This window comes from Canis lupus, chromosome 18 (assembly GCF_048164855.1).
Source record: "Canis lupus baileyi chromosome 18, mCanLup2.hap1, whole genome shotgun sequence".
Taxonomy (NCBI): Eukaryota; Metazoa; Chordata; class Mammalia; order Carnivora; family Canidae; genus Canis; species Canis lupus.
The window spans coordinates 30190735-30206533 of record NC_132855.1 but is presented as its reverse complement, the minus strand read 5'-3'; the positions used below and the strand labels follow the sequence as shown (position 1 = coordinate 30206533).

At 35.1% G+C, this 15799-nt stretch overlaps 1 protein-coding gene across 28 annotated transcripts in view; it reads right to left on the bottom strand.

The window, feature by feature from the left end:
* Positions 1–15799, bottom strand: part of CRPPA (CDP-L-ribitol pyrophosphorylase A) — a 292251-nt gene that overhangs the window by 159652 nt on the left and 116800 nt on the right. For all 28 annotated transcript variants that reach the window (XR_012010932.1, XM_072783932.1, XM_072783927.1 and 25 more), the window contains one exon: positions 2001–2095. Coding sequence is in view for 27 of the 28 variants with exons in the window: in XM_072783932.1 (XP_072640033.1) it covers positions 2001–2095 (95 nt within the window). In the remaining variant the exon portion in view is untranslated. The remainder of the gene's footprint in view (positions 1–2000; positions 2096–15799) is intronic.

Sequence of the window (15799 nt, the reverse complement as noted above, 5' to 3'; positions counted from 1 at the left end):
AATAAATAAATAAATAAATAAATAAATAAATAAAAATTTAAAAAAAAGATATAGATTGACAAAACACTATGGTCAGAACTTAAGGAATAGCCTTAGTACTACTTATTTTTTCAGCACAGTTAAGATGATAGCAATAATATGAAGACTGGATCTGATGGGGAGGTAGATGAAGGTCATTGGATTGGAAATGAAAAGGATAAGGATCTGAGAGGCCAAACTGATGAATAAATCACACAAGGCCAGCAATGTACCATTGTGTGTAACCCCATTTCATGTCACTTCATCGCTAAACAGATACAGGAAAAAAAAAGAATAAGTATTGTAATAATTGTAACCAAAAGAACTTACACAGGGTCTAATACTAGAAAAACCAATAAAGGAATTAGTCACACTGAATACAACAGCTGGATACTCAACAAAAGCATAAAATCCCAGCTCTCTAAACTTAAGGTTGATCGATGGCCAGAGTTCCACTAATATTCTTTCAGTGTCTCATCTCAGCGACTTCTGCACTGACTAGATAAAGAGTAAATGAGAACCCCGTACAGGGCTGTCTGCTCAGTGAGGACACTGCTTCTCCCTCTCCTCCCTGCTCATGTTCTATCTTTATTATCTCTAATAAATAATTTTTTAAAAAAAGAGATTACTCAACAGCAAAAGACTATTTCTGAGGTAAAAGGGTGCTTCAATGTGTCAGACAATGGAAAGTTATCAATAATTAAATATTCTGCAAGATGCAGCAGTGAAATTGGGGAAAGGAATTTAGGAACAGATTCTTCACAGGTTAACATGAGGTAAAAAGCAGAGCAAGGTGATAAAATTTCCAAGGATGAAGGGAGAATGTTCAGAAAGTCAATGAAGAGAAGCAACACAGGAAAGTAGACTGCAGTACAACCTTTCTATCTAAGAGATAGCAGATACGGTGCTCGTTTTCTTTCAGCTTTGAGTTAGTGCTCCAAGTGCTACTGGTAGAATTTGGCACTGAGTGACATTAATAACACCTGGGGGAGCTTGTTAAAAATCTGGATTCTAGAACTAATATCAGACTACTATTATCAAGGTTTTTACATATTCCAGGGCTCTATGCTCTTAACATTTGGTGTATCTATTCAGGACTAAAGTTTGGGAACTAGTAGTATTCATTACTTAATACACTTTTCCTCATCATCAAATTTAATTATTATAGTTCATTTTCACCAAAAATTTACAGGCCAGATGCTTTCCTAAGTACTTTAAATTTTAGTCAAATTTAGGGCAGCCCGGGTGGCTCAGCGGTTTGGCGCCACCTTCAGCCCAGGACATGATCCTGGAGTCCCAGGATTGAGTCCCACGTCGGGCTCCCTGCATGGAGCCTGCTTCTCCCTCTGCCTGTGTCTCTGCCTCTCTGTGTGTGTGTGTCTCTCATGAATAAATAAATAAAATCTTTTAAAAAATTTTTTAGTCAAATTTAAACTTTAAATTCAATCTTTAAAGTTATTTTATTCAACTCTCTTAATGACTTTACAAAGCAGATGTTATTGGCATTTTCAATTTAAGATAAGGAAGTTAGGCAATAAAGCTGACATCTGAGTACAGACAGTCCTAACAGGGCCCATTTCCCTTCTAAGTGTGCCATCATGTTAAAATTAACTAAAATGAACTTTTTACTTTGGCTTTTAATTATAATTTGATCATGTATATTGTTAAAAGATCATCACATGTTTATCATAAGCCCAGATAGATGGTTATACATTTTAATTGAAACAGGGAAATTACTTAGGGTTAAATCATTTTGTCAAACAAAACATTTCAAAACAAAAAGTTGTCATAGAAGTAAATAATGGAAGTCATTAGTGGTAAAAGTTACAAATAGTTCCTATGGACCTCCTCACACTTAATATTACTTCTTTCATTTCCTTATCCCGATTAGGTACAAATTTAAGAAGTTCATCAGCTCAAAAACAGAGAACAAAGGGAACTCAACTCTTATATGTCATAAAACTCAATCTTTGAATACTTACGTTTAGTTCATTTTTTAGTATTTCTTCAAGATGATGTCCCACATGATTCTCATCTTTTGTGTCCATAACTATGCAAATGTGTTGTGAAATTCTTTCTGAGATAAAAAGGAAAAAAAGATTGTTTCAAAGAGAAAAATGGAACAAAGTCCTAGCATTCTAAGACTGAGGCTTACCTGCTGTTCGTAATGTTGAACTACAAAGGTTTTACTTTCAGGCCAGTGAAGTAACTTGGAATTCACACTGATAAGTCCTTCGTTTGTTATTACCCAAATCAAAAAAGGTATGTATTCAACCCTGTGTAGGTGACTAACCAGAACGTTGTGTAAGCAACAGAAATAAGCTATCTTAGGATACATTTGAAAAGGACTAACTGAAAGTAACAGCTATTTGGCTTGACAATTCAATCCTCCTACATTCACCATGGGTCTCCTAGAATCTGATAAAATTCCATCTCTCACTCACATCCCCTCTTCAGGCTAGAAAGTTTCTCCTGTGTGCAGCACATGGTGCCACCTAGTACCCTGGGTGAGTATAGCAGTTTCCTTGGCTTTCTTCTCAATTTGGTCAATTGAATACAATTAAGTTCCTGCCTATTTAAATGTTACCACAAGTGAAAAGAGCTAAACCAATTTTCTTCAAATTTGTTAGACCTCTCTGACATGATCTGATTCAAAAATAGAAGCCATATGACATAAAAATGTTCATCTTTGTTAAGCCTCGATGCACACTCAAAAAAAATATGCTGTCCTCCTCTACAGTAGACTATCTAAGACGCTAAGAAATAGCTATACTGCTGCCAATTAAAAAGACATAGCATGTTATCATGTCAGAAAAATTTTAAAGGCCTAATTTTAAATAAGAAACCTCAATCAAGTTAGTTTATCATTTAACCCAGGAGCTTTTACATGGACAGATCTATATTATTTGGTGTACATAAACATTGATATAGTGATAGTTTATCATTTTTCTAAGCCAATCTGGGGACAATAGACCCATTAAAACATTAACAATATCACCAATTAACAATATCGTCAACTCTTAGTACTACCTCCTTCCCTCTTATCAAGAATATTATATGGTGCTGGAGCTGTATGTTCTATGTACCAATCTTCACTGTGACCCTTCATAATTTTCTGAAACCATGTAATAGATTCCAGAAATGTGAGTTCAGAAAGGAATTCTTTTCATGATTACTCTTGCTGAGGATTCATCAATTTTATTAACATTTTCAAAGAAAACCTTTGATTTTCTTGTATGTTTATTTTCTAGTTCTTGGATTTCTACTACCCAATATTTTCTTCCTTCTACTATCTTTGGATTTAGTTTGCTATTTTCTTGAAAAAGATGCTCATATTGTTTAGTTCCAGCTTTTCCTTTATTCTTATATTTAAATTTTCCTTTAATTCACCTTAGCTTTATTTCAAACATTGTGATTTTTTCATTAGTTTAAATTATTTTTAGTTTAGGGGACTTCATTCACTTTTGTTGTAAACATTTTGTAATTTCTACTATAATTTCTCAGTTATTTCTCATGAAGTTCTTATGGATTACATAAGCATTTTTTTGCTTGCTGTACAATAAATTACCATAAATTTAGCAAACACCTACTAACTAGTTCCAAACTCTGTATGTCAGCAAGAAAAACATGTATGGACATGATAAAGCAAAGGAAACAATATATAAACAATGGGTGAACTAATGTATCTAGGTTTAAGACAGATGGAAGTTAAGTGTACTATTCTTTCATCTTTTGTTTCAAAGTACACTAAACATTTAGTACACTAAAATAAATATTCTACTCCCTAACACAAATAAGGTACAATTAAAAAAACATGAATGTGTGCGTGTGCGTGTGTATAAACATATATATAGTTTATACAGCATAGAGTAGGAGGTCTTCCAAGTTATTTTTTAAACAATATTTTAAATATTGGAGGTGGTGGATGTGCTATTCTTACTGTGGTAATCACTTTACTATATATACATATATCAAATCATTACAGTTCATACCCTAAACCTGCATGTTATATGCAAATTATACCTTAATGAAGCTGGATAAAAAATAAATTCACCTCTCTATTCAGTGACGATCAACTGAAAAAACATAAAAGTCTATATTGAAGGCAATTTAACAATAAAGAAGGTCAATCTTTTATCATGGTGATTTCTATTCTGTCTGCCAATGTCTTTAATACCCAGTTATTTATACTCCACAATAGTCCAATGTCCATGCCACTATGTCCTTTACCCTAATAATATAAAATCCCCCACCTGTCCAGTGTCATTCACAGTCTACACCAGGTTGAATCTTCATCAGTTCCCCAATTCAATGTTTCTCAACGTTGGTTGCACAAAGTCAACTGAGGTTTTGTTTTGCTTTTATATGTTTCCAATATACACTCTTGAAACCCACCCATCAATATTCTTGCCCTTTTTGAAGCTCCAAAAGTGATTGAGATATTCAGTCACACTGAAAACCTTTGTTTATTCATTGCATTGATTTTCTGTAATGCGAGGCTTATAAAAGTCTTCTCTTTAAAAAGAAGCATGTTGATTGCCTACTATACCGGATTAATCCCCCCAAAATGGTGTGACTCTTTTCGAGTATCATTCTTTTGGAGTAATTCTGCAATTTAATCTTCTCCATACTATAGCAATTGGAGGGTGCTGAGAAAAAAGCATTGTTAGTCAATTGCCTTTGAGATTTCTAATGTCCAACTATTTTTAAAAACCCAAATTCACTCAATTCTTACTCTGTTCTGCATGGCTCACTGGAGTTCACAGTTTAACCATTTCTTGCCCAATTTTACAAAGGCAATATAAGAAAAGACATGCAATGTTCATCAATTACAGAAAAAGGCAAGTCCTGGACATTTAATGATGTTTATTAAATTACTGAGCCCCAGGATGGGTGGCTTATTTTTTTTTTTAAAGATTTTATTTATTTATTCATGCGAGACACAGAGAGCGAGAGAGAGGCAGAGACACAGGCAGAGGGAGAAGCAGGCTCCATGCAGGGAGCCAGACGTGGGACTCGATCCAGGGTCTCCAGGATCACGCCCTGGACTGAAGGCAGCGCTAAACTGCTGAGCCACCGGGGCTGCCCTGGGTGGCTTATGGGTTGAACAAGTGTCTTTGGCTCAGGGCATGATCCCAGGGTCCTGGGATCGAGTTCCACAGAGAGCCTGCTTCTCCCTCTATGTCTTTGTCTCTGTGTCTCTCATGAGTAAATAAAATCTTAATAAAAACTTACTGAGCCCCATGCAATTTTTTTAAATGTTATAGGAATCCAATTCAATATCCAAAAAATTCCATAAGTAGTATATTCATACTTTAACAATATTTGACATGTGTGAATCATACAGAGACTAAAAATCAATTTTTTAAAAGATTTTATTCATTTATTCATGAGAGACACAGAGAGAGAGAGAGAGAGAGAGAGAGAGGCAGAGACACAGGCAAAAGAAGAAGCAGGCCCCATGCAAGGAACCCGATGTGGGTCTCAATCCTGGGACTCCAGGATCAAGCCCTGGGCCAAAGGCAGGCACCAAACCACTGAGCCACACAGGGATCCCCTGAAAATCAATTTCTATGTAAAGCCAAACTTTCTACACCGAATTTATAAATATAAAAGAAATGAAGGAAACATGGAATAAAAGAGCCAACATTGAGATTTTGATGAGGGTTAAATAATTAATATACCTGAAGTTACATATAGTGCCTGCTACAAGTAAATCCCAAGTGTTCACATAATAATTGTTGCTATGATTACATGAATTCAACAAAAATACAAATTAAAATTCTTTTTATCTACTCAAGATATGACCCATCTCTAACTTCAAATACTCCCTGTGGTCTTAATTATTTCAGAATTTGTTAAAAAGGGCCGGGGGAGGGGCAGCACCTCGGTAGCTCAAGAGTTAAGCATCAGATTCTTGGTTTTGGCTCAGGTCATAATCTGAGAGTCCCGAATCAAGCCCTAAGTCTGCGGGCCCCCTGCTCTCAGTAGGGAATCTGCTTCTCCCTTCTCCCTCTACCCCACCCACCCTGGCTCATGCTCTCATTCTCAAATAAATAAAATCTTTTAAAAAAAAAATCTCAATTTGTCCCACTAATCCTTTTCAAATTTCAAAGTTTCACACAAAATGCAGTAATTACATAAAAGAGTGAAGTACACATCTTGAGGAACAGTCCTGTTTTCTTCCCTGAATTTCTCTGAAACTAAAATGGATACCTTCTGATTGTTCATATATTAGTTTATCCATTACATCTGGGTTGAAGCATCTCATGTGATTTCTACTAATAATCCCCAAATATACAGTGACATCCATAACCGGGAATGTTAATATACTTAAGACCTTCACCAACAGAAGACAACAGAAATGCCTATACTTGTGCTATGAAGGTGGAAACCCCAAATGGGAAAGAATGTAGCTAGAGAAGCAGGGTTCAAATAAATTGAACCTCAATTCTACACTTATACTAGTATCCCACAACAAAGAAAAAGAATCTAATATTTAAAAATCATTTTTTATGAAGCACAAAACTTTCCAAATATGATGAATATTTATTATTTCTCAAAGCAAAGAATTTAACAACTTCCTTCAGGTTAATAATGAAATCGACAGAAACAAAAGCCTTCAGAATTGTTAATCTGTTGTTCTCTAATTATTAATAAAGCACTTCTTAGAAATGTTGTGTTAAAACACAACAATAGCATGGGGGAGGACCATAAAGTCATTTTGCTTCCCGGAATCATAAAAACTCTACCACAAGAATCCAGTTGTTGTTCTCTCCCCAAAAGAGACCATAAAGATAAATTAGAAAAACATTGGAGTGGAGTTAAATTTAGATAATACCTGAACCTGTCAACTTTATTACTAATATTAACTTCTTAGTTTTAGTTGTCACACTTTTTTATACAGTATCTTTTTTCAATCTTCCTAAGAGGATGATTATCACATATGAAGTATTTTAATATCTGAACCTGTAGGGTACACTCCCCACCCCCCCCAAAAAAATAACTTCTTTAACACATATTTTCTGATTTATACTGAATAACTATTTACATATAGCATCTAGGTGTCACACAGATCAACGCGACTTAATAGAAAATTCTAATGGAACATGACCTTTAGTCTACAGATTAGTATTAAAAAGCTGTAAGCATTAATTAATAAGCCCAAGTTTTTCAGTTAATATCTCATCCCCATGTATGGGAATTTTTCAAGAGTCAGAGTATGTATATAATTGCCAGCAGTAATTATGCCAAAAATAATGTACAATTTGATTTTACTTTATTGGCTAGGCTGATTAATTTTATATGTCAACTTGACTGAGCAATGGGGTGGTTCAGATAATTAGTCAAACTTAATTTGGGTGTTTCTGTGAGGGTATTTTTAGATGTGGTTTGCACTTAAATTGGTAAACTAAGTAAAACCGATTTCCCCACCTAATGTGGATGGGCATCATGTAATCAACTGAAGACCCGAATAGAACAAAAGTTTGACAGGCCAGGAGTGAGAGAGGAACCTCCTGCTTAATGGTCTTCGAACCAAAACATTGGCTTTTCCTGGTTCTACAGCAGCTTGCCAGCTTTAGGGCTTAAACTGTGACACTGGCTTTGTAGATTTTGGACTTGCCAACCTCCATAATCCATAACCACATGAGCCAATTCCTGTGTGTGTGTGTGTGTGTGTGTGTGTGTGTTATGTTTGTTCTACTTTGGAGAACCCTGACAAATACATTAACAAGTAAGTCTAAAACATCTTCAACAGATAACTAATAATTTCCAAGTCTTCATTACAGAATTCCTATATCCTTTTGTCCTATAAAAGGCAATAAATGAACACCCACACCTTGGGCAACACATCTTACTCTTCAGCCAAATTATACCACCTACATTTCTCTAGATGTATCTTGATCTTTGGACTAATGTGTGTGTTCCCCCCTACCTGCAATGCCATTTCATGTCCTTGTCTAATTCTCCAAAAAGGTCTATCTGAAGCATTATCTGCTTTAATGGCTATAGGCTAGTATTTTAGATGGATTGGGTGGGGGATGGGAGAAGGAAGAGGGAAAAAAAGAATAGGGAGATAACAAACTAGGGAGACTTTCTAGAAATTACAATATCCTTACATCTCCAAACGCATAATTCTGATACTTAAAGTTATCTCTCTGAAACACATATAAGCACACAGTCAGGATTTTCCCCATACCCAGGTATGAATCGCTATATTACTGAATCTTAATGGTCCAAAGGAAAGGCCCTCCAGTGTCAAGTTTCAGAAATGAAAATTTACACGTACCTTGGTTCTAATAAACCTATCCACAAAGCTGATGCTCAGGTAGTACACAGCAACAGAGTCATGGGAATCCTTATAGGCAGGAATCATTTTGGTAGTCAGTGTATTTATTCTGATTAATCTGTACTCATGCCATCATAAGCAGTTTTTTGTTTTCTTTTTTCTTTTTTTTTTAATTTATTCACGAGAGACACACAGAGAGAGGCAGAGACACAGGCAGAGGGAGAAGCAGGCTCCATGCAGGGAGCCTGACGTGGGACTCGATCCCGGGACTCCAGGATCATGCCCTAGGCTGAAGGCAGGCACTAAACCACTGAGCCATCCAAGCATGAGGGTATTTTTAGATGTGGTTTGCATTTAAACAGGTAAACTAAGTAAAACTGATTTCCCCATCTAATGTGGATGGGCATCATGTAAACTACTATCCTAAGTAGGTTTAATATTGTTTTTGCCTTTCACCACAGTGGAGATTTTTATACATTATGTCTCTTAATAATCATAACAAGTAGGAATTATTCTCCCCATTTTATAGATTGCGCAACTTGCTGGCTTTATAGCCTCAAAGTCACAGAGCCATGAAATTGTAAACTCCTAGCTTTCAAACTTAAATCTATGTAAAGTTAGTATCCTAAAGGGTAATTTTTCCCTTTCAAATTATTCTGCATTTTTATTTTACTTTTATTAAAATTTTTACTTTGTATTTTATCATTTACTAGTTTTTCTCTCACACAAATCATTAACTCAACTCAGTAAACTAGAATTTACTCACTCACCATCACCTCCACTTCCCCCCCAGGTTTTAACACAGGGCACAAACAAGAAATTATTGAACACTTATCAGTTTCCAGGCTTTGTGCTAGGATCATGACTAAGACAAATTGTTATGGGCTGAATTTTGTCCCCACCAAAGTCACTATGGGAATTCTAACACTGAATATCCTCAGAATGTGACTTTATTTGGAGATACGGACTTTCAGAGGTAAAATGAGGTTAAAATGAAGACAATTAGAGCAGTCCCCCTAAGCTGAAATGACTGGTGTATTTATAAAAAGGCAAATAAAACTAATAAGAGAAAAATTATCAAAGTCAAATCATATGGGGGCACTTGGGTGGCTAACTGGTTGAGCGTCTACTCTGGGCATGATCCCAGGGTCCTGGGATCAGGCCCTGCATTGGGCTCCCCAAAGGAAGCCTGCTTCTCCCTCTGCCTATATCTTTGCCTCTCTCTCCAAGTCTCTCATGAATAAAAATCTTTAGAAAAAAAAGTCAAACCCTAAATAAAACTTTTATAAAAAAAAATAAAGAACAGGAATACACTTCTAAAATTAATGAATGCATGACAGACAGACGTGCCTACCAAACCAGTTAAAATTATAATCTACTATTTCATAACAAGCCAAAAACCATTAATGTAATGAAACCAAACATAAAAGAACTATGTGATTTAGAATTTCAAAAACTCATAAATTAGGTGGTGGCAGTCAGGAATTTAAAAGACTATTTCAGAAATGAGAACTATACAGATATGAGACAGGTACAAAATTTTTAAAAAGACGGGATAAAGATTCAATATAAGAGGACAAATATTGAACTTTAGTAAAGATCATCCAACAAACATAATAGGAATCCATGAAGAAGAAAATACTGAAATTTTTATTTATATACACACACATTCAAGCTTGTCACGGATATAAGTACCTCCAAATATTTACCAATAAAAACCAGTAAAGTTATTAGACTTAAAAATCGTTACTGTAGTCATCTAGATGAAAAATATAGAGATCATAAAGGTAATGAAATAATCATAATTTATTCAATAAAAATACCATAGTTATTCAAGGAAAAAAATTACAAGCTGAGATTTTATATTCAGCAATTGACTTTCAAGTATAAAGCACACAGCTATCAATGTGAATGAAGATGATGATTTTCCTATATTTCCTAAGGAATGTACTAGAGCTCAACTCCTCAGACAACCAAAGACGAGAGAGAGAGAGATGGAATGACTGAGGGACAACATAAAACAGTTACTTCAGAACCATAACTAAATAAGGTCTAAAATTAACTGAACACAGTATATAAAGGTTTCATAATCTGAAAATATAGAGTATAGACAAGAAAATGCAGTAAGAGTGAATGGAATATGTAAAAAATGCAATTCTTTTCAAAAATAGTCTTGGTTGATAGTATCAATACTTTGAGACCTAGAGAGTATGCAGTTGCATACAATATCTGAGTGATTGTAGAATATTCTAAATCTGTTAATTCCTCTATCTTTGAGAACTCTATGGGGTGGAAGATACAATATTGAATTGGAATTATCAGTATAAATTTATGAGGCATTTCACCTTCATGTAAACACACAACAAAAATACTTAAAGTTTATAGGACAGAATGCATTCAGTTGAATACTGAACAAGGAAAATGAGCATTTACCTTTCTATGTAAGCTGTACGATGGGTAAGTAAACTGTAGATGAGCAGTGTTTGTGAAAGTGCCTCAACTAATGTATGAAAACCAATTAAGCAAATTAAAATATCACGATTTTGCAAACACTTGCCATGAATTAATAAATCTAAGCGCTGAGTATCATAGGCTGCTATCAGAAAATAAAAGATAACCAGACATTTGGTGTCTCCTAATTAAAAACTCACACCACCTCTTTTCTTACCAGAGATGAAACTAAATCTGAGTAAGCTTCTAAAGCCAGCTGTCACTTTGTAGAAGACAGAAAAATACACAGAAATATGCATAATTGCACCAAGCAAGAATATACATTCATCAAAATTCAAAATAGGGAAGAAGCGACAGATCAAATAGGTTGGGTTCAGCAAGAGATAAATTACAACCAAAATAAAAGGATGGGGAACCTGTAGGGTGAGATTTAAAAAGCCATTAAAAAAAAAAAAAAAAACCACCAAAATCACAACTAAACCATAGCATCTAGAAATGTAAATATGAGTGATAAAGTTCAGAAGAAATGAGAAAATTCCTGTAAAATCTTGATAGCTACTACTTTTGAGGATGGAACAGGTTGTAACTACATAAAAGTGTAAGAAAAAGCCTCTGCTTCGAGTGGAAAATTCTATTCTTAATCTGGGTGATGTTACACAGATATGCACATTACTCTTCAAGCTACAGATCTGGTTTGGATTTCTGTTATTTGTGGTTTGACAGCAAAATGTTTTAAATAGTAGAAAAAAATATACACAAGTACACTAGTCCTTTTATCCATACTTCTATTCATTCAGAAAGTATCTTTATATAAGATCAAGGGACAAGATAAAGGTCTTGAGTATATCACATAAGGATACCTAACAAACTGTTAAAACAATGTGTCAACTTTTAAACATTTAAATTAAAAGAAAAGCCAGGAGTGGCTGGCTGGTTCGGTCAGTAGAGCATCTGACTCTTGATCTCAGTCAGGGTCTTGTGTTCAAGCCCCCCACTAGGTGTGAAGCCTACTTTAAAAAACAAATATAAATTTTTAAAAAACAGCAAATTAAGAAAAAAACTTTTAAAAGCATCAAGTAATGAGAGTATAATTTTTATTCACAAGGTATTAAGCATTAAAAATTCAGGTTACCATAGGGAATCCTTTAAATTCTAGTTCATGAAAGCAGTGTAACGAATAAATAAAAGGTATTAGCACCCTTTCAGTAAAAGCAATTGAGCCAGAGAGTGACTCAAATACTGGATGATCTCTCACTCAGTAACTGACAAATATTATGTATAATATCATAATTAAACATACATTCTAACCAAAATCTTATGATGCAGGCAAAATTATCATGTCTTCCTTACATATAAAGATTTAAATGATTTGCCTTGGATTAATTCAGCTAGTAAACTCAAGAGCCAAATTCAAACCAGGCAATCTGGTCTAGAATCGAAACCATCAAACATTCCACATGCTGATAGAACCTATAAGGAAGATAGGTAATTTCCTAATTCAGGAGTTTTCCCACATTTTTTTTTAATTGAGGCCACACATGTCAAATGGTAGTCTCACACATTCATGGAATATACAGGATGCTCTGCAGTTTCTAACAAGCCCTTCTTTTCCAAATGCTAAGGCATAAGAGGTTGTAATAGAAAACAACATTAGAGCAGGGAAAATATGAAGTCTTCTTTCATTGCTTTTAATTAAGTAGCTAGCAAACTTCCAACACTTACTTTATTTCATTAATTAAAATTTCCATGTTTCCTCTATATAACATCCCTGAAATAGAAACAGCATCTTAGAACTGCTACCCTTAGGGTCATATGAAGATATACTGATCTCGACCTTTCTCTGCATTGGTATGCAGTAAAATTACTGTTTTGTCACTACCCTAATTATAACTTCATTGGAACTTTCTCAGACAGCTCTATAATCTATTCTGTTATTAAGACCATTTGGTAATTTTTTTTTTCAGTTTGATGCATTTTTTTTCAGTTCTAGAAATTCCATTTGGCATTTCTTTATATTTTCTATGCCTTTCTTGATACTTTCCATCTTTCAAGAGCTTTACTTATTTGTACTATTTTCATAATCAGGACTTTAAAGTATTTGTCAGATAATTCCAACATCAGTATCATCTCAACAGAAGTATCCAACTGGTTATCTTTCCCCATTTAAGTCTCTACTTTCATGGTTCTTTGTATGCCCACTGATCATGGATTATATCCTGGATATCTAGGTAATATCCTTTCTCACCATGGTCTCTCCTGTACACTTCAATTCTCTAGTGCATCCCTTTTCAGCACTTCTATCAGAGAGCTGTGACTTTATCCCACTTTGCGCACGCTGCCCACAACTATACCCGCTGATATGCAAAGTTAAGCAAAAAGAAGAGAGCAACAACAGTTCTCAAGCCATAGCAACCCTGATGCAGAGCAATGTTCAGTTCTCTCAGAATTTTATAAACCTCCGGGCATCCACTATTGCCACTGTGAGTACAACACTGCCACATGATTGCTTGAGGGGTCAATCATTAGAGTAGGGACAAAAAAAAAAAAAAAAAGAAAAGAAAAGATATCTTTACTCTCTGAACATTAGGAGATTCCTTCTTGCCCTTCTAGCCAGAGTTTGGGGGCTTCTCTTGGAGCTCCGCTTATTCCAGTGCCCACCTGTAGCTCTGGCCGTACTATATCCAAATCAGGTAGTATCATAGGAATAAAATTACAAAATACACTGCCAATTAGGTAGACTTAAAAGCTGAGTATTATTCATTAATCTACCTTCTACTACTTTACTTATAACCTCAAATAGCTCTCCTTTTTACTCTGTTCAGGTTTTATAGTTTCCTTCAGTGGGAGAAACAGGTAGAATATTCTTGTTCCACCTTACCCAGAACCAGAACCCTAGGTCTTTTTACACAAGAACAATTATAATAAAACCCTATACCTTAATATAGAACTCATTTAATATTTTTTGAAAGTTTTCTAAACGTTCAGGGGTGCCTGGATGGTGCAGTTGATTAAGCCATCTGACTCTTGGTTTCAGCTCAGGTCGTGATCTCAGGGTCATATAATGGAGCCCGCATTGAGTTCCACATTCAGGACAGATTCAGCTCAAGTTACTCTCTACCTCTCCCTTTGCACCTCCCCCCATGCACTAGCTCTTGCTTGCTCTCACTCAAAAATAAAATTAAAAAAAAAAAAAAAAAAAAAAAAAACTAAAGCTTCTAAGTCAACATAAAACATTCTACTGTAGTTTCATTAGAAGCATTTATCTTTACCCCATAGTATAAAAGTATTGCTTGCAATCAATGGCACCTTAGAGTCACTGAAACATGGTAGAAATCAAGTACTTGTTACATGCCTACCCAGTCACAGAAGATCACACTGTGAACAATGGCTGCTTATCTAACAAAACAGAACACTATTATCCATCTTATACCAGAACAGTACAGACCATGCTAGCCTTTAAATTTCAAAATCCAAGTCACAGTCTCATTTGCATATTAATCATGCATGACTTAAGAATATTCTCCAATGGAACCTTAATTCAGAGGCTTCCAGATGTAGAACTTTACATAGAAGTCAGCTGGCTCACTGGTCCGTAATGTCCTGGAGAAAACAGTACTCCCAAATCCCAAAACCAATTAAGCATTTACTGAAACACAAAGATATATAAAAAGGGGACAAATTCTCAGAAGATCAGTTGTCCTTTTGTGCTAGATTTTCCAATGGTACAACTACATACTACTAGTTCCAAATTAAAGTGAGAGAAGACATGGACGTTCTTCCACCAGAAAATGGCCCTCTGCCTCTGTTAATTCCTTTGCTCTTCAAGGAGTTGACAGTGGCAGAAAGGCAGAAACATTATCAGTATTTCAATCATTTATCCTGGAAGGTGCAGGGAAGGACTCCTAGAATGATATTCAGAATGTCAATGTTTTCAATATATCACATCTTCACCTGACAAACTCTTGAAATTCTCTCAAGTTTTAATCAAGCTTTAAGTAAAATGGAATTTCCTCAGGGCTTTTAATCCCCTGGCATAATATGCTTTGCAATCTAAAACTTAGCCAACTTTGGTTAGGGTATGTGGTTTAGCAAAATATACTCGTGTACAACGTGTTGTCAAAATGTTTAATTCCAGTGTGAGTCTAAAGTCTTTTATAGGAAATAGGAGATAGGATGTATAAATTTTTAAGTTCATAATTGAGGTCAAAAACTAGTATGTAATATACTCATGGGTACATGGTTCAGGGAAATATATTCATGTATAACATGTTGTCAAAAACGTTTAATTCCAGAATTATTCTAAAGTCCTTTATAGAAAATAGGAGATATCATGCATAGATTTTTAAGTTTATGAATGAGGTCTAAAACTAATATGTAGTAACTCATCTTTTAAAGTTCCTCTTATTGTCCCTTGAACATTGGGCTTCTTTGAACATTGGTACACATGAAATATATGCACTTCTATCAGAGAGCTTCAAGGATTAGAAAATGCATGTAAATTTTGGGGTTTTCCATTGTACTTCAAAAAAACAGTAATATGAAAATTTTCTAACATGTTCACCCTTCTTTTTACCACATGAAAGATCAATGACACACTAAGAGAAGCAAAGAATATCTATACATATGCCTGCAATTAATAATCAGTAAGGACTTGGGGCACCTGAGTGGCTCAGTCAGTTAAGCATCTGACTCTTGGTTTTGGCTCAGGCCATGATCTCAGGGTCCTGGGATGGAACCCTGTGTTGAGCTCTGCACTCAATGCAGCCTGCTTATCTCTCTCCTTCCCTCTCTGCTCCTCCTCTGGATCTCCAATAAATAAAATCTGTTAAAAAAATAATGATCAGTAATGACCCCAGAGTGCACAGAATGGTGTATTTTAGAAGAAGATTTCAAACATCTTCCAATAGAGACAAACCTAAATACTAGGTTAGTTCCATCACCAAGGGGTCAAAAAAATCCAGGCCAGCTTTCAATTATTTAGAAACATCCAACACCATGACTTCATCAAGCCTCATTATTCACTTTACTGAACTCTTGAGC